The sequence below is a fragment of the Carassius carassius genome, chromosome 4 (genome assembly GCF_963082965.1).
Source record: "Carassius carassius chromosome 4, fCarCar2.1, whole genome shotgun sequence".
NCBI classification, from domain to species: domain Eukaryota; kingdom Metazoa; phylum Chordata; class Actinopteri; order Cypriniformes; family Cyprinidae; genus Carassius; species Carassius carassius.
In genome coordinates this window covers 25335318-25358516 of record NC_081758.1, presented here as the reverse complement: position 1 = coordinate 25358516, position 23199 = coordinate 25335318, and the positions used below count along the sequence as shown (strand labels likewise).

At 35.7% G+C, this 23199-nt stretch overlaps 2 protein-coding genes across 2 annotated transcripts; one reads left to right on the top strand and one right to left on the bottom strand.

Moving 5' to 3' along the window:
• Positions 1-1303: 1303 nt before the first annotated feature.
• On the bottom strand, positions 1304-17608 carry LOC132135051 (tetratricopeptide repeat protein 33-like). The gene is made up of 5 exons (XM_059547175.1): positions 17571-17608; positions 16534-16767; positions 8892-8973; positions 5141-5272; positions 1304-1588 (listed from the first exon to the last, which is right to left on the bottom strand). Exons 2-5 carry the CDS (start codon positions 16755-16757, stop codon positions 1304-1306), a joined length of 723 nt encoding a protein of 240 aa, XP_059403158.1. The 5' UTR covers positions 16758-16767; positions 17571-17608.
• Positions 17609-19759: 2151 nt separating this feature from the next.
• On the top strand, positions 19760-22870 carry fbp1b (fructose-1,6-bisphosphatase 1b). The gene is made up of 7 exons (XM_059548073.1): positions 19760-19997; positions 20510-20672; positions 20978-21070; positions 21179-21319; positions 21418-21555; positions 22020-22139; positions 22270-22870. Exons 1-7 carry the CDS (start codon positions 19828-19830, stop codon positions 22456-22458), a joined length of 1014 nt encoding a protein of 337 aa, XP_059404056.1. The 5' UTR covers positions 19760-19827; the 3' UTR covers positions 22459-22870.
• Positions 22871-23199: the final 329 nt, after the last annotated feature.

The window sequence follows — 23199 nt, the reverse complement described above, 5'->3', positions numbered from 1 at the left end:
CATTTAAAAACCATTAACTATGATGTTTGCCTCAATAAACTACTAATTTGCTTTTTATTAACAGTAAGGTAGTTGTTATGTTAAGGTATTGGGTAGGATTAGAGATATAGAATATGGTCATGAGGAATAAGTGCTTTATAAGTACTAATAAACCACAAATATGTTAATAATAGGCATGCTAATAAGTAAAATAATAGTGAGAATTGGTCCCTATACTAAAATGTTACCACTAAAATATTACATTCACCATCGCTACATGGATATTCTTTTACTTTCTGAAAGGACTCTGCCAGTGACTTCTGACTTCTGACATATTTTAAAAACGCTTAATGTGAAAATACTATTTACAGACAAGCAGAAAAGCCCCAAATATGAAGGCAGTTTGCAAAGTTTCACATTAAGCGTTTTCCTCCCATATAAGGAGGAGCAACATGTGTATACGAGATGGGAAAGGAGCAGCATACTGTATGTACACAACAAAGACATGTCTAGTCTTTAATGAAACAGAAACAATGTACTAAGCACAGACCAGAGAAAATTAACCTGAAGTATTGATCTCATCAGGCTGGTATTGATCTGATACCAATACAAACATTGGTTTTGATACTATTGATATTAGGATTGATTCACCTAGCCCTAGTACATCAGGGAGTCACACTGCTACAGAATAACAGCCCTATAGGGTCCCAAGTGAGAGCTCAAATCTCAAATAAAACAGGACTGAATTAAAATCCAACTAGGAATGGTGACATTGATAATCAAGAGTGTACATTAAGAAGGGATTGCTCTGCTATTTTGGAAACTTACTGTATAAGGCGATGCTTAACCAGACTAAAACAATGAAATAACCACAGAATGCTTCAGTAAAAAGGAAGGAATGTATCCTCTTATTGGAATGAAAATGATGCCGAAGCATTTCAAATTCTTCTGGGAATCTGATGCTTACTTTACAGATTCACTGGGAATAGTAACCTAGTTAAAGGGATAGTTGACCCAAAAATTAAAATTCTGTCATTAATTACTCACCCTCGTGTCGTTCCAAACCCGTAAAACCGTTCATCTTCAGTACACAAATTAAGCTATTTGTTATGAAATCCAAGAGATTTCTGACTCTGCATAGACATCAATGCAACTGAAACGTTTAGTTGTGGCCCAGAAAGTTAGTAAGGAAGGACACTGTTAAAATGTTTCATGTGACATCATAGGTTCAACCGTAGTGTTATGAAGCTACAAGAATACTTTTTGTGCACAAAGAAAACAAAAATGTATTCAACTTTATTCACCAATATCCCCAGCCTCTATTTCACCCGCATGCGTCCACAACCACTGTTTTCTTTAAGTCCTCATATTTTTTCTGTCTATCAGCCATGGTTGTGCAAGCCTCAATCACTTCATCGCTTTCAAAATCATAATCGCTCTTCAGCTCAGGAGCTTCCACAAGGAGCCTTTGGGCTTCATCTTCCTGTTTCGCTCTTTCACGGAGAGCATTTTGTTGCTCCCGGAGCTGTAAAGCCCAGCCTAGGTCTTCCTCCCTGAGGGAGCGCTCAGACGGATGCAGGTGCAGTGCCACTTGGAAGGACCGCACAGCCTGGAACGCACAGAAAGAAACATAAGACATGTGGAAATGTACATCAAATAGGATTATTAAATGCTTTAAAAGTATTTTTCATTTCTTAGTTAATGTTAACAAATTAAATCCTATTGTAAAAGTGTTATTTGGTCAATAATACAGTAAAAATTAATTTTGTGAAATATTATTAAATATAAATTATTATTATTAAATAGTAATTTAAAATAGTTTTGTCTTTTAATATTTTTTTTATGTAATTCCTCTGAGTTTTCAACAGTCATTACTCCAGTCCTCAATCATATTAATGCAAATTTGCTATTATTGTTCTCAATGTTGAAAACTGTTTACTACCCTAATAATACATTTTAGGCTTCTTCGATAAATAGAAAGTTCAAAAGGACAGCATTTATTTGAGATATAAAACTTTTGCAACATTATAAATGCCTTTACTTTCACTTCTGATAAACTGAATCCATCAATGCCGAAAAAAGTATCAATTTATTTCCATTTAAAAAAGTTCATGCCACAGAACACAAAAATAAATAAATAAATAAATAAATAAAATAAGTCTCCCCTGACATATCCACCAACAAAATTTGTCATACATGTACAGCTAGAGATGAGTCTTTAAATCTAACTCTTACCTAACTGCAATCTCAAGTAGAACAATTCAGTTTAATTTAAATAAATATTTCTTTATTTTAATTAAAAAAAAATTGATATGACCAAAAGCAGTGGCTCACTGAATGCTAGTTCTGCCCTCTGTTGTTTTTTGCTCAAATATAAAATGCATGGACTCTTTAAGAGCACACTCCAAAATGAGCAAGAACAGATGTTTAATGTACAATCAAACCAAATGAGCGGTCATGACTCCTTGCTCTTTTCATGATAAATTAAACCTCTGCAGCCTTCTGGAACTAATGAAAATGTACTAAAACAACTTCACTTACACAAAAGTCAGTTCCCATTTCTTCCCAAAAACACTCTTTAAGAAAGAAGTGGTTTCAGCTCAATAAAACTTAATAAGCCTTAACAAGTCACATCATCCATGCTCGCATACAAAAAAAAAAAAAAAAAACAGAAAGAAAGAAAAAAAACAGCTGCAAAGCACATCATTAAGATTGAAACATCAACACATCTTTCAATACACAGACTGAACTGCTGCATATGTCAGATCTATTCTACACTCAATATTCAGTTTGGACAGTATTAAAATGATTATGAGAAAGCTAAATAATTATTTGATGAAGATGGCTTTTATGTGCACACAGTGTCACAGCTGCTTGAGTGCTGAAGAGGACATTCAGTCTATACATAACTAACATACATTCATTCTGTATGAAGACTAAAGCCTAGTTCCTGCTGTGAATCAGTCACCCTGCTCATGTTACTCAGGGGACAAGAGAATGATAGAGAGACAAATGACATTTGCTTTCTTTTCATCCCCTGGGAAAATAATGTATTCATAAATAGGATTTAGTGAGGCATTTTACCTTCATAATTGCCCTATTGACTCGACAATCTACAAAGGAATGGTCACTCCTTCAACTGAAACACTAGATCACATAGATCACACTAGATCAGCCTGAGAGAGGAAGAATATCAGAGGCAGTGTGAGCAGGAGCCAAGAATCCTCAGCCCTTGTCATGAGGAAAACCTTTAATGAGGAATAAAGCCAGCTGATGGCTTTGGGAGACCTTTTCTCCTGCAGAGACCTGATCGATTTAACAGAGATGATTACAACAGCTGTGCTGAAGTCATGTTATAGACTCACTCAATCTTGCTCCTCCATTAGGAGTGACTAACACACCAAACTGGAAAGTGCTGAATCCTGTAAGATTACTTGTGTGTGTGTGTGTGTGTGTGTGTGTGTGTGTGTGTGTGTGTGTGTGTGTGTGTGTGTGTGTGTACTGTAGCAGTTGCAAAAGTTACCTGATATTTGTTTATAACAATAGCAGTAGAAATATAAAATGGAAATTAAAGTTTCCTAAATGCATGTTATTGATCTTATTGTGAACAATTATGCATATATTTAATTTTTTTTTTACTTCATAACTTTAAATCAAAATGTCATAACCCCAGACAAAGAAAATTACTATCAGCGATTTCTAAGAAAAACTTGCATACTTTAGAACTGCACTACACCTTTTGTGCAAGAATTTATGAAAATATACTAAAATGACAAAATATTAATTAAAATAAAAACCTTGACACTTCTTCTCCAGGGTCTTTATCTCAGACTCAAACATTATAGAAATTTCCACAGGGATGCACTGGAGATTTCCCGGAAAAACGTGATTTTCAGTAAAAATCTGCTAATAATTGATTGGATATTCATTTTTTGTGAGCTGTTTTTCTTTATAGAATGTTGTGAGAAGAATGGTGGATACAATGAATCAGAAACAAAGAAAATGTATTACAAGTGATCAAAACGTTTCCAAATGTTTCAACAATGCATAAACATTGATACTATGAACTCCACTATGATATGTAAATGTTATTAAAAGTGATAATTTTTATTAGAGCTATGTAGCTCTTATTGATGTTACACATTTTTGTTTGAGAGTGACACAGTTTGAATAAATCTTAAGGAAAATAGTTAATGTCTTTGGTATGAACACCCTTTCAACAAGAAGTCAATTATCACTGCAGCAGTTCTAAGAAAATGTGTTCTATAATCCTGTTAAAAACTACAGTCCTCTTAAAAATCACAGAACGTAAACATTACTCTTAACATTTCATTCAAATCCTCCATCCTCAGGTTATTTTTCTTTTTGGTAAATGACTTGACAAGGCATGCTTAGCCCAAAATAGTAAAATATTTATTCAATCTCTAGCCAAAATGTCAAACTCAGTGTGCGTGATGAGTGTTTGTATTACAATAGACACACGCAAATACTTACTAGCTGGAGGACTACAGGATCTGCAGGCTTTTCTTTCATTGAGCATGTCTGTCTAATGCGCACAATCACACACAGGTCGGGGCAGGTAAGGTGTGGCAGTGTTCCTCTTAAAGTACTCTTCCATGCTCCTGGGCTTGGACGTACTGAACTACACATTTCATCACAATAACACTCAGTCTGAGTGATTGATAAGTGACAAGAGGTCTCATTCACCTCATACTGACTGCCTCAAAATGCTGAATTAACCGTTTGTGTTGAAACAGTTCATCACCAAATATACTGACTTTCTAAGCTTGGCTGTTCATTTGGGTTATTTAGGTGGTTGCCTAGGGCCCTGATGTTGTGGGATGAGATATAATTAAAGAGAACATTTACACTGTTAATTATTAAAAAAAAGTCCAACTGTAATCAATGAACAGAATGCTGCTTATTTAATCAACTAAAAAAAAAGGGGAAAAAAAATCTTTGGACTAAATATCACATTTATACACATATTATACACATTATTATTTTAGTTTGTTTTCTTTAAAAGAAAGAAATTACTCTTTGTTCTGAAGTTCTATGAATGTTTTTATGGTAAGACCTGATGGGGCAGATTTAACTGTATACTTTTGGCATAAACTGGAATGACTAGATAATTGAAGCTCATTACATAAAATCTACTTACTAGCTCTACTTCGCCAAGACTTAGTTGGGTGCGGCCCAGAGTTTGCCACGCCTCCCACCAGAGGGGGCGGAGTCTGGTGGCCATCTCTGCAGACTGCACAGCCAGGAACACCTCTTGAAGGGCGATCAACACCTAAGGGTTACACATTACAATGTTAGAAGTTGACAGACTCCATTCCTGAAATATTTTCTCAACACTAATTTTAAAATCTGAACAGATTTTAAAAGACTTTGCAGACTTTGTAAATGGTTACAGAGAAAAACTAGAAATCATACATCAACTGAATGATGATCACACACTACCAGCATTAGTTGTTTCCAACACAAAGTCACAGAGAACGCGCCTCAGAAGACGCATGACAAATGAAAACAATATGAGCTCTAAAACTGACTCCTTCAACTGAATGGAATCAGTGTCGGGAACTATGAAGATAAATAGAGTCTGTGCCCATCAGACACTACAGGAGTTTCTGTGGAATCCGTCTCCTCCAACTGGCCAAAATCTTCAGACTGGCTCTTATGGCAACAGGCAATGACTCCTACAAAACTGCAAATGATGTGTAGTGTTTTATAGCCTTAACAAAAATTTGATTTATGCAACTTAAAACAGCTACACTAGCACACTGTGAGCTAATTTTATTTTTTTTAAGAATACAACAATTTGATGTATGACTAAGTATAATTTATAGGAGAACAAAACTAGTAATTTTCACCACAAACTTAATTTCAGTCTGATGTCCAAACATGATCAGTTTTCCTGAAGTAACCTAATTTAATTAGCCTTAAAGTTTGGTCTACAAATTGTGAAGAATGAGCATCTATATTCATATTTACTCAGTTCCAACAAATATCAAGCTGATATAATTTACATTTTATGATTTTAAACATCAAAAAAAGTGTTATCACGATGCAAAACCTTGCCATCCTGCCACTTCAATGCGATCAGATTACAAATGAGGGACACACTCAATCCCCACCTTCTCACTCTTTTCAGGTGACGCCCCACTTATGAATATGATCATGTGATCAGCCAGGAAAAGGTCACTACAAGAAGGGAAAAATAAGGCTGGCCAGATCTTGTAATTGCAACCAGTGCTGAAAACAAATCCCTGACCTGTGCAGCGCTGAAGTGTTTCTGGGAAATTCCCGCTTATGAGTTTGGAAGTCATAATGACATGATGCGAGTTCAAGTGATTTTGTTCAGAATAAAATGGACTGAAATGACTGGACAGTTTTATATAAGCAGGATGAAAAAAATGCACATTGGGAGCAACAAATAAAAGAGTAAAGTCAACATTCACAGTAATGTATTATGATCAAAAGCAATTTGAAAGAAAGCAGTTGTTCATGTGCACTCAGCTCAATAAATCATGATTATTCTGGCATACTCTTTACAGCATGTAGAAAAACAACTTACATTTTCCAGATGAAGGTTTTTTTTAGAAAGAAACATTTTTATATGCATGCATTTATTTTTATTGTAAAACCTGTTCTTTCACTGTGACATTCACAGTTTCACATAGACTATTTGATTTCGGCTTTATCCAGTTTCTGAAGTGTACACCCACATGAGAATGTGACAGTTGTTGGTTTGAAAGAAAATTTAATCAGAAAATCAATCCGTTGAAAGGTGTTTTAAAGCCCAACTGTCATTTCACCTACACTCATCTGTGCCATGAAAAACAACTTTCACAGACATCAAAGCCTAGACACTTATGCCAAAGATAAGATGAAGAGCGATGAAAGAAGAGTTTAAAAGGGAGCAATAATAGAGGATGGAAAATGTAGAAAAAGTGAGAGTGAAGGGATGAAAAAGACGAAACAGGGTTACAAGTAGACAGAACAGACTAAGTGACTGGATGCAATGACTGCTGCTGGTTGTAATCTGTCCTATGTTAAGTAAAATGAGTGAGCAAACAAGTGTGTTCTTGTGCGTGTGTGTGTGTGTGCGTGCGTGTGCATTCACCTCAGTAAACAGCTCAGTCTCTAAACATGTATTTGTCATACAGCAAATTCTGTACAGACTAGTGGAGTAAAATAAAAGAGAAATCCAAATCATGCAATCCAAGACCATTTCTGAGAAGAGCTTTCATTGCAGATATGTTGAAATCATGAAAGTCTAAAGCTTAAATCGGTCTTGGTTCTATTTTGTCACAGAACTTTGTCATCATTTTGAATGTCTGTCAAAATAACAAAACATATAGTAACTACAATCCTGATGAACAAGTTAAGGAGAGAAACTAAAATGAATTACATAACATTTAGATCTATCAATGCTCTCAGTTTAGTAGAAAATTGTATTTAATTAAGTTGTCAAAGAGATCAAAATGCTCAATAAAACTGTCTGATATTTTCAGTCGATCTATCTCTGCCAGATCCAAGATACTGTAATGTCCTGAAGCAGACTCTCAGACTATCAGAGCTAGAGCTGAGATCATAAGAGTGAAAATTGACAGGAGAGTGAAGAGTGAAACACAGGATATTAAAGGTAAGATGAGTGAATGAGTTGACAAATGAAGGAACAAATAAAAAGGCAGACCAGGTCATCAGTTGTTTTCTGTGAGCATTATGCAAATGTTTTACAAACATATCCTGTTACCATTTGATTTGTACAAAAGCAGGTGCTTGCTAACATTTTGAAGGAGCAGCCTGCCTGGAGGGTCGTCAGACTGCTTTTTTTATCTTTACCAGTCTTAAAGTTGTCATTCATTACCATAAAACAGGTTTACTATTAATTACGAGCTGCTAACATATTAATGTGACCTATAAACTTTTTTCATAAACAGCCCACCATCAGCTGAAGCAAACTCCATGATCCTGTTCATGACATTATTTCAACCAACATTCAGTGAATACCAAAAATACAATCAATAAAGTAGAGATCCATTTGGATAAATTTTCATTTTAAATTTTTGTTACATTTCTTATGACCGTAAAACATTTTGACCTAAAATTTTAAATGACTAATATTTAGACACAGATGAATTGTGCTTACAATTATTTAAATATATGCATACATATATATATAGCAATAACTGTATTTGTAATTTTAAATATTACAGTATATATATTAGTAAGGTAGGTAATAAAAGTAGCACAGTACTCCTTCAGCACATTTCATTGTGTTCAACACATGTCCTCACAAACACAGATGTGGTAGACAGATGGTTATATATCTAGGCTACTAACATAAGGATCCATGTCTGATCCCAAGTAAATGTGACTAGTGGGTAAATGACAGTGTCATAGTGACAGCTTTGTCTGATCACCACTGCGCTCTTGAGCAAGACACTTAAACCCAGCAGGGCTTTCCCTACATAAAGAAACAAGTGTGTGTGTGTGTGTGTGTATATATATATATTGTTTATATATATTGTGTGTATATATATATATAAGTGTTTTGCATTTTCAGGACCACTATCTAAAATCGTCCGCATCCTCAAAGAATAATAATTCCATCCAGAGTAAAGGACAGGTCCAGTATGTCCATCATGCTCTCTATGTAAGATACAGTTTGCCTGTGAGAGTAGAGAGGGGAAATACGGGAAAAAACCCCTAGATGTCAAAACCTTTTGTCATAAAGCCACAGACAGGGAGTGGGTTTGCAGAATGAAACTTAGGGAGGAGGAAATGAAAACAACAGCCTACATAACAGCTGTACATTTACGGTAAATTCCACTATTGCAGACTCACAATTTACATTAAAATCATATTTTGTAGTGTGTATGAACTGAACTGATTTTCTGTTTTACCTGTGACTTCATCTCATGGAGCACAGCATTGTCTGGTGTGAGCTGAATCGCCTCGTCCCACCTCTTCAGTGCCTCCCAGTTCCTACAGCAAACACATAAACAGAAAATACTCCGGTAAATTATTTGGAAAATATAAACACTTTCTTTAGAGCTTTCTGGTTTGCAAAATATACAATATAATGTATGTATGCACACACAGACCCTCACAACAACTGAGGTAGACTGAGCAATGTAAGGTATGTATGGGGTAAATCAGGATATCTGATGATGTTTAACAAATGCAGGTCTTCTCTTATTTTCCTTCTCTCCTGAAAAAGCTATCTCATGGTATGGGGTTTAAAATAAATCACCTTTTGATGACTTTAATCATTACCCAAAAGAAAACGTCCTCCTACAACTTTAGTACAATTCAGAGCAATATTACAGATGCTTATATAATAAAATTAAACTTTTTAGGACATTTTCTTGGGGAAAATAGAAAATGAGGAGTCAGATTACACGACAAAAAACAACAGCAACAACAACAACAAAAAACTTAAGGACTAAAAAGGAGCCAAACTGGATGTTATGAATGTAACCCCTCAAACTGGGCTGTGTTTAAATTCTTGGTATACTACTAATCTTGTGTAGACAATTTGACAGTAAATGATCAGGTCATATTGTTTGAGGAAGCAAACACTTAATCAATATAGTCAACTTATCTTTCCCAAAATGTATTGCTCACTTAATTAATTCATTGGGCACACTGGTTAGCAGTGTAAACAGTGTGCCAGTGATGCCTGAATAGGCAAAACATCTACAACATCACAGTACAATGTGCTGGTATAGTATGTGGGTACAGTATTTGACAAAGCCTTTATTAAAGTCTGGAAGCCTTGATCCTCCCCTCGCGCCGACGCTGGGACACAGACTGTATGGCACTGTCTTTATAGCCATGTTGAGGCAGGAGTCACGTGAAACTGCGATGTTATGCACTATTATGGTCATCCTTACTGTAAGTGACACTATAGTACTATAGTAAGTCCTATTTGTCGGTCACCTTGTAAATGTGCCTTAGACATCAATGTTTCATGAGCCCCCTGCAAACTTAATCGTTATTTAATTTAAAAAGACAAATAATAAAATGTGATTACTGGGGAATTTTATAATATTCAAGCATTAAGTCTTAATATCACAGATTATGCGAATCAAAGAAAAACAAAAAAAAAAAAACCTAATTTATCAGCAAGACATGGAAGTCAAGTCCAGTATTAGGAATATGCTGACTGAAGTAACCAGCTATTTCTGTTGTTTGGTAGCAAAATCTGTCTCTGTTGAACTGTTAGAACTTTCAAAACTTACATTACAGATGTACAGACATGTATAATCAATCCTGCGATGGAAACTTACAAATGGTCTCATTTTATCCCACTTAATGAAGTATGGCAGGACAGTTTAACTCTAAATGAATGTCACCCAGGAAATAGTTCCAGTAATAGAGGAAAATCTCCCACATGCCAACAATACTGACAGGAGACACATACCATCTGTCCGGTCACTTTTTTAATGAGACATACTGTAACTTCCTGAACATCAATGAGACAAGGATTGTGGGGTGTTCACATGATAAAATCAGGCCAATTTCACACAGTGGTCAAAACAGGCAACTCTGCCAAACTGAACTGCATGGTAATATGACTAATGTTTTGTTTAATGTATAATTAAATGTAATGTTTAATGTAAAAAACCCAGATAGGTGCTGTATGTTGGATCTGTGCGCTCATCTTTTTTCAATGCAGCTAACCTCCAGCCACTTCATGTCATCTAACGTTACACACTCGAGACCGGAAACTACTAGAAACACTTCCAGTCGTGCGAGACTTCCGTGTTCAGGAAAAAAAGTGGATACAACAGTTCTTCAACAGTTCTTTTCAATTTCTTCAGAATTTAAATGTCAATGTTTTTTTAGAAGAAGAGGCTTTTATGTATTTACATTGCCATTGAACTGTTGTATAAATGCAATATCACACTCGTGCCCATGTGATATCGATCTGTATTGTGAGAAACAAATGATGAGGACGTAGAAGATCTTTGATAAAGATGTTGACTGCAGCATAGCAGTGACAGTACATGTACTGTAGCGCTATGTTTTGGCATCTTGAAACTTATTCATTTTTATTGTGAGTGACAACATATTGACCGTTTCACTGACATATCTGGAGAGATCGAATGTGGCATTTACCTATATGTATCTATGTTTTCCACCCATGAGATATTCACCCAATAATCTATGTTTGTTGTCGTAATCATCACAGTAGCGCACACAAAAGTAGAAGCTGCTCAGCAAACTGTGCTCGGGCACATTATGGATTGAAGCAATCACAGTAGTCAAATGAGTACTCTCTCATAATACCCAACTCTACATAAAACAGTGAGCTTTCAATGAAGCAACTCAATGTTCCTTTGTTACTAGTTCTAAGTGAGTTTTCCAAATTAATAACAGAGGCTTGGGATCAGCTGTTAAACCAGAGGACCTACACTCTGGTCCTAACGATCCACATTCCAGCCGAGTTTAGCTCTAACCTTGATCAAAATTATCTGCCTGTAACTTTGTAGAAATCCTGAAGAACTTGATCAGCTTGTTCAGGTGTGTTTGGAGCTAAACTCTGCAGGAAAGTGAACCTCGAGGGGGCAGAGTTGAGAAGCCCTGTGTTAAACGGTCAACTTTGAGATTTGAATCCGTGGCAGAAGTAATTCTGCCAACATAATGTTTTTTAAGACAGTTGGTTGTTTCTTATTTATTTACACACTTTTATGTATTTACAGTGCCATTGAACTGTTGTATAAATGCAATATCACACTAGTGCCCATGTGATATTGTGATGTTGACTGCAGCATAGCAGTGACAGTACATGTACTGTAGTCCCTTGGGTTCAACAGAGTCGGAATGAACTATAGTTTCTTATATCTATATCTATATCAGGCCTATGGCAGAATCACAGCCATGCTGATATAGAGCAATATCACATGGGTACTCATATAATATTTGCTCATTTATTCACCTGTGTGATACTTCATCTTGTGCATAAATTATGATTTTAAAGATTCACACTAAGAGAAAAACCAAATGGGTAACTAAAATAAATTTTGAGTGACCTAAAAATAGTTTTTTCTTTTCCCCCAATCTGACAGGTTTTTTTCCAATTTGATTGAAGTCACATATGAGTCTTCAAGTCAAATATGTATCCAGATTATTTTCACATATAAAAATGGTTAAAGTGTTAATAACCATGCAATAGTTTATATTCTGTAACTCTGGCAGTAAACCTTGAGCTAAATGAGTGGAAGTTTATTAAAAAGAAAACCCCACCAAATAAAAGAAAATCAAAAGTGAAAGTCATGTAAATACTGGGATAACTGGTCTCAGGGATAAATGGCAAAGTAAGCAAACTGCTAAGAAAATCCAGCTTTCTAAACTAGAACTAACTTGTTATATTGGGTTAGAAATAAATATACTGCATCTTGCATGGCACTACTGTTGGATAACTATTCCACATTTATATGTAGTGGATTTAGTATGGGGGCACATTTATCTACCAATTATTTTATTTTTTTAAATGTCAAGGATTATTCTAAGCAATTTTGTTAGGTCAAATTAATTAATTTGTTTGACAAGTAATCTTGATGACAACACACTTTCAACATCTAGGCACTTTGCTACTTGTGTGAACTTGACATGCTATATAATACAAAGCAAATAAAAATGGTAAAGAAAAAAAAATCTGCTGCATCATTTTACAAATAATATTTGTAACATTATACAAATAACATTATCATTCATAGTCAATTTACATCTCTGCAGAAAATGCCAAATGTTAATTTTAATAAAATAAAAGAGATAATAACAATTGCATATTGTTTATTAGTTATTTAGTACTGCCCCGAATAAAAAAAATTCACATGACAGATGTTTATAGTCCACAAGAAGAAATTAGAGCTGAATTAAAAGATAAATTAAAATGCTGCCTCAAAGGTTTACATATGCTTGAAATTTACAGTAACACTGTGTGTCGTTACCTGGATGTTTTTTGTTTTTCAATAGTTCAATTTCAATAAATGTTTATCTTGAGCAGTTTGCTATGATTGTTTCATATGCTCATGTAGTATAAAATCTGTATTAGATGTCTACATAACTCTAACAGATTAAGATTATTTATGCACCAGCAAATTGAGGACGTATTATAGACGTCTCATACTTAACAGTGTTTCAGGTATAAACACACAAAGGAGCAAAGTGAGCTTCAAATGCAGCCTCCTAGTGAGTGCATTGTGTTGACCTGGCCTGTTCCCACTGTTCTGCAGCTCCATGTAATTTCCTCATCACAATTCACTAATTCTCCAAAAAACTTGATTATAAGAGTCACCAAGGGCAACACGCCTCTTCAGGGGCTGCTGGGTATTCACTTACTGCTGTAAAGCATTAGCCAGCACCATTGTTTAAGGGAGAATCATCACTGACCCCAGCTATAATGGCTACCAAGCATGTGAAATTTAAAGGTGATTTAAAGTAATAAAGACGTTTGAGTCTTTTGTAAGAATGTGAATGAGGCAGTCACCTCAAGTTACCTGCTGCAGTACTGCACTGCAAATATTGTTGGCTCTTATGATACACAGCTTGCATGGTTTCTCATTTAGGGAAATTGTACAGATTGTACAATATATAAATTGATTATGAGCAGTTCCACAAACTGTAAAGTTTTATATCTGAATGTGGCTATTTTATGCATCCTTCACTAATTTCAATTTGTTCCAGATCTCCAATAAATTCAATTATATTCAGATCTACTGGAGTCTAGATTCACTTCATATTCTTATTAAATGACAATGAATGGATGTACCGAGGTCTGATGAGCCTAGAAACCCTCGTTGGGACTCCTATTTAAGCCTTCCCTGGTAACACAGAGCTATTTTTGCCCTCCACATTTAAATAGGCCACTTAACGAAAACGTTTTCTTTATGAATTTCTTTTTTGAAGATAATCCTGTGCATGATAAAACAGTTGAAAGCTCCAGTAGCAATAAAAACGCATGAACAGTTTGTACAAAAAGCAGGAGGACATTTTCCAACAGTTATCTTTAATTGTGATGATTCAAAAGTAAAAAATCGATTGCTCAGCAGTCAATAAACACAGTTGAACAGTTCTTATTCAAAACAAACTGTCCATTAGCAAGAGATTATACAGAAATCCTAAAACCTGTGGCCCTCTCATTTACTTGACCTGATCTTGCAATAAATAAATTCAGCACCCCACATTTCATTACATATTCCGGGGAACACTACCTGGCCTTCCTTTAATTTCTCGGAAAAAGCAGGTGCAACAAATATTGGCATAGTGCTACGGTAATCACGAGCAGCAGCGGCCTACAGTGAACTATTACACGGTTAGAGCCAAAGTGCTGCTTAATTATACCATTAAAACCATTTCAGACTACAGCTTTTAAAGGAATCAAGACATGGATGGAGACCGAGAGTTGTGGAGAAGAAAAGAAGATAAAAGGCTGTAAAATTGAAGGGTGGCATCTTACCCTGACCTCTCATGGACTTGTTAAGGCTTTATAGGGTAAAGCCGCAATAACGACAGCTTCGGTTTAATCCGTACCTTTAAACCATCTTCCAGTAAGTTTAAGCTTTTTCTTTTATCCTCTTCAGGTGCTTGCTGGCTATGACGTTTATTCCTTTTTTTTATTTGGATAGTGAGAAAACAAGCAGCTTAATTTTTATTGTTCCGGTTAAGTGGTTAAAAGACGAGAAACTTGAGAAAGAAGACCTTTTTCCTCTCCATCTCACATTTCGTAACACCCTCTCAACTCAAAGAGATGAAGATCATCCTAAGTGTATGTGGACACACCTGCGTCAGAGATTCATATAAGAAATGCTGCCTCCAAGAGAAGAGAGTGCATTTTAAACAATGACATAATTACTTATGATCTTAGAAAATAAATAATGAGAGAAAAACGCACACATTAGAGCGTATTGCCTTTCAGCTCAGTCCTGCTTCATGACCGCTGGTTGAGCTTTTCACAGACATGCTAAAACTGAAAGTCTCATTTGAGTGCTAAAATGTTCAGCTTCTACATGCTGTACTGAACTCCTGCCTAGGCCTCTCCGACCGGTGTTGGGTTTATCCAGTCATTGAAGGAATAAATGTCAATAAAAGTAATAGATGTAATCCTTTTTCTACTTCATATAAACAAAGCACAAGGTTTGCTTTGAAAAGTGATATAATAAACAGTTTTGTCCTTGCTTATATGATTTCAGTCAGTGTTTTTCATTCAGGGCGAATAATGTAAATAGTTGGATGTAAGTCGATGTTCTTCAAAGAATAGCAAACCCAGAAATATAATAAAAAATGTCTACATAATTAATTTGCATGGGGGTCTGGGCAGTCAAGTTCCAAAACGACAAAAAGGATAAAAACCATCATCATACTGCATACTAATTATAATTTAAGTCCTCTGTAGCTATATAATAGTTGTGTATGAGCCAGCATATTTTTGGTGAACTATGTCTTAAAACCAGTTCAAACAAGTGGTCCACATCCACATGCAGAGAGTCTGTAGCAAACCCACAGCCCCATCTGCTGGATTAATGTGGCACTGTTATAATTGACAGGGTAAAAGACCCGCTGTTTATCAACGTGTTGATGACTCCAAGAACTCTGTTTCTATAATTGACAACAACTGCTTTGTCATTTGCTGGCCAATGCACTGACTTGATTAAATAACCACTATCAGTTGAGTAACTGTAAAGACAAAACATCTGTCAGGTTTTCAAGGAAGGATTTTGGCTGCCACATGCCTCCAAAGTGTAAAAAAACAGAGAGACTTACTGAAAATCAGGTAGGATGAGAGAGGTTTTCCATGGGTCAACAAGTATCTTATTATGTGAATCACTTTTTCGAATCAAGCAGAAAGCTCACTGTCAAAAACAGGATATCAGTATCCTACCAATCTGTGTGTGTGTGTGTGTGTGTGTGTGTGTCTATGCTACTGTTTAAATGTTTGGGGTTGGTAAGATTTAAAAAAAAAAGTTTTTTAAATAAATATTGTATGTTCACCAAAGCTACATTTATTAAGTCAAAAATACAGTAAAAATAGTAATTGTGAATTGATAAAAAAAAAAAAAAAAAAAAAAATATATATATATATATATATATATATATATATATATATATATATTTTGAAATATTATTACAAATTAAATGAACTGTTTTCTAATTTAACACATTTTAAATAGTAATATATTCCTGTGATGGGAAAGCTTAATTTTCAGCGTCATTACTCCAGTCTTCAGTGTCACGTGTCATTGCTGAATGAAAGATTTCATTCAAAAAATTTAAATCTTAATTTCAAGTGTACATAAGGGAATTTTGGACCAGAACACAGAATAGATTACAATGGTGCACCCAACACAGCGCTGTGACTCATACCATACACCATGCTTCAGACTGTAACTTAAGAAATTAAAACAGTAGAAGCAATGTTGTTTGAGACTTGGTTCTTTCTGTACACACTTCTTGCTATTCACATATTGGCTGTCTAATAGCTCAATCCAAACTTGCAATATTTATCACAAGACTGCTGGATTCAACAAGCACACAAACCTTCCCTGCTCGGCAAGCAGCATTCCTTCATCCTTTAGTCTCTTGCTCTTAGCAGCACAATCCTCCAGCAGCAGCTCTCGTCTCTGTTTGATGATATGCAGCCAATCAGCTCTTTCCTTATCCACGTCCTCGTCATCCACCTGCTCTGAGTCCTTCTCAAACTGCTGCGCTGTCATCTTGGAAACTCTCTCCCCCACCTTACGTTTCCAGCCAAAAGAGGCCATCCTGAAAAAACTAAAACAGCTCCTGTAAGACTAGCAATTGTGAATAATGCATTAAAATTTAACAAATGTAACAATTAACAGGACAGTTACACGCTTTCAGAAAAAAAAAATTACAAGACAGACTGAAATACTATTCTGAGGCCAAACTTTGAAGGCATTGATATTTTCTACAATGCATGTATTGTATACAATGCATTCTATAAGATTTAGTCCTATTTGTTTGTTAGACCACTACATATTCACCATTTAAATACCGCTCTATATTTAATAATACACGGTTTATCTATATTTAATAAAGCACTGACAAAATAATTATTTTTTTATTACTAAAATTGCACAACTCTATATTATATAACTATATTTGCCATTGGAAACTAAGAAGACAAAAGTTTTTTTTTATGGGGTTTGAATGACCAGGGAAACTGTCCAAGAAGAAGAAACGCTTAAAAGTTAGTTGAATTGTAAATTTCTTGGTTCAGTCATCGCATATTGAACCTGCAACTGCAAGAAGGTCAAGTGCACTTGTAATCCAGCCAACTTGAGGTCAGTAACAGGTCCTGAAGTCTGTTTTACAGTCCAATGCGATTTACAACACAGGTCACATTCATATTATGTGAAATAATATGAACTGAAGGCAGTAACGTTAGTTACGTTAGTTAAGTACTTTCTGCATTGGCATTTTCTAAAGAATCTTTACGTTTGCACGCGCGGCTGAACACGTAAATTAAAACAGAAAAAAAACAAAACCTGAATTATAAATAGAAATGCCCCAACATCAATGACATATCGCGTTTTCATCCATGAGTTACTCACAGATGTTTTGGACTTATCCACTCAGCCCTCTAACCCGGAAGTACTGTTAAAGTATCTTAAAGGTACAGGGCCAGCTTTAAAGGAGTCCTATTAAGCTCTTATACAAAGTCTTTATTTTGTTTTGGAGATGTAATAGAACAGGCTCTTGTACTAGGTTGTTCGTAAAACCTTTACTTTTTAACATATTTTACAATATTTTAACACCACTCTCCCCAGTCTGGCATGAACAGCTGGAATAGCTCCTATATCAAATGATTGGTAATAGCTGGGAAAGTGTGATTGTGAGTGGCTCCACTTGGCGCCTGGTCCGAAAATGTCATGCCCCATACCATAGCCGCCTGCGAGCTTAAGTGTAAATATTAAAAATCAAATCAATTTGAGAGTGATTTAAACCGCAGAAGTTTGTCTGCTTTGGGAAAGATAGCTTGTCTCCGACATAGTGTTAACACTCGTTGCCTTATCTAGTGCAGCTCAACCAGGTCTCGTCCCATTCGTCAATATTTGTGATATCACAAATCCCAGAAAATGTGTGTTGTAGTTTTTTAAAAGAGATTTCTGTTTAATAAAATATCTCCTTTTGAATTGACTTTGAGTTTCAGTTAGAATTTTTTGAAGCATCGAAAATACATTTTGGTCACTTTGAGATACACTTTGAGAAGACAATGCTAAATAAAGTTGTAATTTTTGTTATTTTTGGACCAAAATGTATTTTCGATGCTTCAGCATATTCTAACCGACCCTCTGATGTCACATGGACAACTTTGATGATGTTTTTCTTACCTTTCTGGACATGGACAGCATACCGTTCATACATTTTCGATGGAGGGACAGAGAGCTCTCGGACTAAATCTAAAATATCTTAAACTGTGTTCCGAAGATGAATAGAGGTCTCACGGGTTTGGAATGACATGAGGGTGAGTTATTAATGTCATAATTTTAATTTTTGGGTGAACTAACCCTTCAATGATTTTAACAGCTCTGCTTTTGCAGTGTTTGAGGTAGATCTCCAGCAGCGAGAGAAGAGTCGACACTGAGATGCGCTCAGCTAAGTGCACAACTCTCTGCATGGCTTTACAGTCTTGTAAGCACACTGAGTCAATACACTTTCTATGGCCCCTGAATAGAAAGTTTTTCAGGATTGCTGGCAAAACCCTGATTTTTCTCAGCTGTTGCAGATGGTATAGTCTTTGCCTGGCTTTATTAACCTCTGTTTGGATGTGTGAAGTCCACATCAGGCCCTCGGTGATGTTTACATCAAGGTACTTGAAGCTGCTCACCCTCTCCACAGGGGTCCCACTGATCATTAGAGGAGTATAGGGCTGCTGCTGTCTCTTCCTTGCTCTTTAGTTTTACTCACATTCATAGAGAAACAATTGTCCTGGCACCATGATGTGAGTTTCTCTACCTCATCCAAGTATGCGGCTTCATTACTGCTGGAAATTAGGCCCAGAACCATCATCATTGTAATCAATATTGAGTGCATTATTGTATAGTATTACCATCATTTTAGCCCTGTGTTCAAACTGACATATATAACTTTGGAAACAAAACCGGCAAAAATCAACATTGAAACATTAAGAAACCTGGACAGTTATTTAGTGCATGTTTGTTATAATATTGTGTAAGAATCCCACTGCCCATGCATTCTTTTGTGGGGACTAACCTTTGAACTGCACGTTGATCACGGACACCCCGTGCACATGAACAGATTCTGTTGACAGTTCTGCAATGCCAATCAATCATTAGTCACTACAACTATGTGGATCTTTAGGTAAACAGATGATTTAATGAATGAATGAATGAATGAATGAATGAATGTTGCAATTCTGTAAAAAAGAAGCTACAGTCCGTTATTTTTATCATCCATTCATTTTATTACTTTTTTTGTAAGCACATCTTAAAACTAGACACAAGTTGTTGCATAAAGTAGATTTACATTGCAAAATGTCAATCAATCCATCACAAATCAAATAAGCCAAAATGATACAATCAGCTCCATTGTTTTAAATCAACTGTCCCCCTATACTCAGTCTGAAATCTGTGATAAACTCTATGGACTTCAGCCAGGCCCTCACCTGCATTAACTACATGTGCAAGAAGCCACCCCTCCTTTCTAACTCTATCTGCAATTGGCTAAACTACCATCACTCCCCCTTTAAACACAGTATTTTATCTACACTTAGTTCTAATAAATCTGTTCTGACAGAAATCCAAGCAGGAACTCCAAGGAGGTTTCACACTTTAGCAGTCAGTCATCATGTCAGACAGAGGTGCATTTGATACCAACGTGGTGACCCTCACCAGGTTTGTTTTGGAAGAGGGCAGAAAAGCCAAAGGAACAGGAGAGCTTACAACCCTTCTCAACTCCATGTGCACGGCCATCAAAGCCATTTCCACTGCTGTCAGAAAAGCCGGCATTGCCAATCTGTGAGTATCTGCTAATGCATTTACAGCACCAGACAACTATTCAATATTTACAATATAACGTTTTTTTAGGCTGTTTCTGTCATCTTTGCATCTTATAGTAAAAGAAAAAAAAAGATGAAGTGAATTTTCCCTATATATTGGTATTCAATATGCAGCCCCTATCACTTCACAGACTATACAATGTGCTTTAGTTTACTATTGATTAGAACCTTTTCAACAGTTTAAACTTTTATTTCCACTTGCAAAAAGCTTTTTCCGATGCATAGTTTTTGCACGTTTTGCACATTTGAATAGCTATACATTTACTGTATATCAGTGAACTGTTGCAGTGGCTGGTCATTTAAGCTATTTTGCAAAGAAACATTGCAGGCTGAAGCAATGATTAGACCTCATCTCTTGCTGAAATAGGGGACAAAGGTAGAAGTTATCGGCACTGTGAGGAAAGCATAAAGACTACGTACATAATTCTTCATGAATCAGTCTTTTTAAAAATTTATTTTTCTTTTAATCAGCTATGGAATTGCCGGGAGCACAAATGTTACAGGTGACCAGGTGAAAAAGTTGGACGTCCTGTCCAATGATCTTGTTATAAACATGATTAAAGCCTCCTTCACATCCTGTGTTCTGGTGTCTGAAGAAAATGAACGAGCCATCATTGTAGAACCAGAGAAAAGGGTAAGTGTGTGCATCAGTATTTTTGTTGTTGTGTAAAATAAAAAGTAAAAAAAAAAAAAAAAAAAATGTCAAATTAAAACCTTCAAACACTTTAATAACTTGGCCAATTTTTTAAAACTGATTTACATACGGAAATCTTGTGTTAATATAATTTCAGTCTAAATTTTTAATAAATTAAAATGATCTGACTTTTTTGTTTTGGTCTGTAAAATAATTTTCTGTATGTATTAACTAACATCTTTGATGTATTTGTGTATAAGCCAATAAACTTCCTGACTTTTTACTTATTTATTTATTTTGCTCAGGGCAAATACGTGGTTTGCTTTGACCCTCTGGATGGCTCTTCAAACATTGACTGCTTAGCTTCTATTGGAACAATTTTTGCAATCTACAGAAATGTACAGTACAGGCTTTCAGATCCAAATGAATTACAAACAAATATTTCTTCATAGTCATTTAAAAATGAATGAAATGCTTTTGTTTGTTTGTGTGCACATGATCTCCAGGAAACCGATGATGAACCCTCGGAGAAGGATGCCTTGCGGAGTGGCAGAAACATTGTGGCAGCAGGGTATGCTCTTTATGGCAGTGCCACCATGCTGGTTCTCTCCACAGGCCAAGGAGTCAACTGCTTCATGCTTGATCCTGTAAGTCAGAATTATGTTACATTCTTCATATTCTGTTTAACCTTAAATAGTTGCATTACTTCTTAATCTTTCTACATCTTTTCTTCCTCCATCATTAGGCCATTGGTGAGTTTATACTTGTAGACCAGGATGTGAAGATTAAGAAGAAGGGGAAGATCTACAGTCTGAATGAAGGCTATGCAGCACATTTTTACCCAGATGTCACAGAATATCTGCAAAAGAAGAAATTCCCAGAGGTATGAGCCTCCAGATATTGATTAGATTCAACTGAAGGGTTCGTGTTAGACCAACATCCTTCTATTATCTGTTTAGCGACCACTATGGTTACTATCATGGCAGAGTCAGATCTTTACTTAAGACTTAAGATATTCCATTGTTCAAAGTTTGGGCTCATTTTTTTTTTAAAAAGAAAGAAAGAAAAGAAAACAGTAGAAACAGTAATATTGTGACAAAGTATTACAATGTAAAAATAGCTGTTTCTATTTTAATATAATTTAAAATGTCAATTATTCCTGGGATAGCAAAGCTGTATTTTAAGCAACCATTGCTTTGGTCTTCAGTGTCACACGTTCCTACAGAAATTCTTATAATAAGCTCATTTGCTGCTCAAGAAACATTTTTATTATTATCAAATTTTGCAACCAACATATTTAGCTTCTTCCACTAAAAGTAAAGATAAAATTCCCACTCTGACCTGCAGGATGGAAGTTCACCCTATGGAGGGCGCTATGTGGGCTCCATGGTGTCTGATGTGCACAGGACTCTGGTCTATGGTGGAATTTTCCTGTATCCTGCTAATATCAAGAGCCCCAAGGGCAAGGTGATGAGAAAGTGAATGCATTGCATTGATAACAACACCATGAGCTGTTTGAGTTTTAAAAGGATGCATTTTAAAGTGTATTCAAGGCAACAATCTCACATGGTTTTATGTTTTTTTTTCTGGGCTCCAGCTGAGGCTGTTGTATGAGTGCAACCCCATGGCCTTCATAATGGAGCAGGCTGGCGGTATGGCAACAACAGGAGCCATGAATGTCCTAGACATCAAACCTGACTCAATCCACCAGAGGGTTCCTGTAGTGCTGGGCTCCCCTGATGATGTACAGGAGTATATCTCCATCTTTAAGAAACACTCTAAATGAGATGCAACCAGATGACCATCTATTATAACCACCACCATCCCACTGAACTTCAAAAAAAAAAAAAAAAAACAAACAAAAGAAATTAGCGAAAAGGGCAAGGAGAAGACAAGAAGCATCCATTATCTTTATAGGATAAAAGAAGTTTCCACGTTAAGTTTCATTTTTACAAATGTTTTTTGTACTCTTGTTACGCAATTCATAATATAAAAATATTATAAATATATAATCCACTGTCATAAACCTTACAGTTTCTAATATTAAGCCCCATAAACACGTCTGTTCACATTGAAAATAAAAACATTGCATGTAAGAATGGTCTTTTGGTTGTTTTGCTTTAATGCAAAGCACTGTGAGTAACCCTTTGGGTTCTTTTAGTAGTGCTATATAAATAAACAAACCATCCCAAACCATTTTTTTGTTTCTATTTTATTATATGATGATCAAGAAAAAATAAAGTACACTGCGCTCAACTTTAGTCTAGGGTGCGTACATCAATCAGCACATCATAATCTAGTTTTTTTTTTTTTTTTGCAGCATAGAACAATCAAACTTTTGGCAGTAAGCCTTCTTCATTGACATTCCCTACAAGAGTCCTTAAAGAAATGAAGTCCAAAGATCACCCGGTTAAAAAAGTCACATAACAGGTTTTTACTGATCACAAACTCAATTGACCAATCAATCAAGCAATTTCAGGACAAACAACCAAAGATAATTCCAAAACATTCAACAAAGTATTTGCTG

Excerpts from the sequence above, each read along its gene's own strand:
- LOC132135051 (XM_059547175.1), bottom strand. The coding sequence starts at position 16,757 with ATGGCCTCTTTTGGCTGGAAACGTAAGGTGGGGGAGAGAGTTTCCAAG. Across the intron at positions 5,273-8,891 it reads TCCATGAGATGAAGTCACAG|GTGTTGATCGCCCTTCAAGA; the intron begins GTAAAACAGAAA and ends TGTAACCCTTAG. Across the intron at positions 1,589-5,140 it reads GTCTTGGCGAAGTAGAGCTA|GCTGTGCGGTCCTTCCAAGT; the intron begins GTAAGTAGATTT and ends TGTGCGTTCCAG.
- fbp1b (XM_059548073.1), top strand. The coding sequence starts at position 19,828 with ATGTCAGACAGAGGTGCATTTGATACCAACGTGGTGACCCTCACCAGG. Across the intron at positions 20,673-20,977 it reads TTGTAGAACCAGAGAAAAGG|GGCAAATACGTGGTTTGCTT; the intron begins GTAAGTGTGTGC and ends TATTTTGCTCAG. Across the intron at positions 21,320-21,417 it reads ACTGCTTCATGCTTGATCCT|GCCATTGGTGAGTTTATACT; the intron begins GTAAGTCAGAAT and ends CTCCATCATTAG.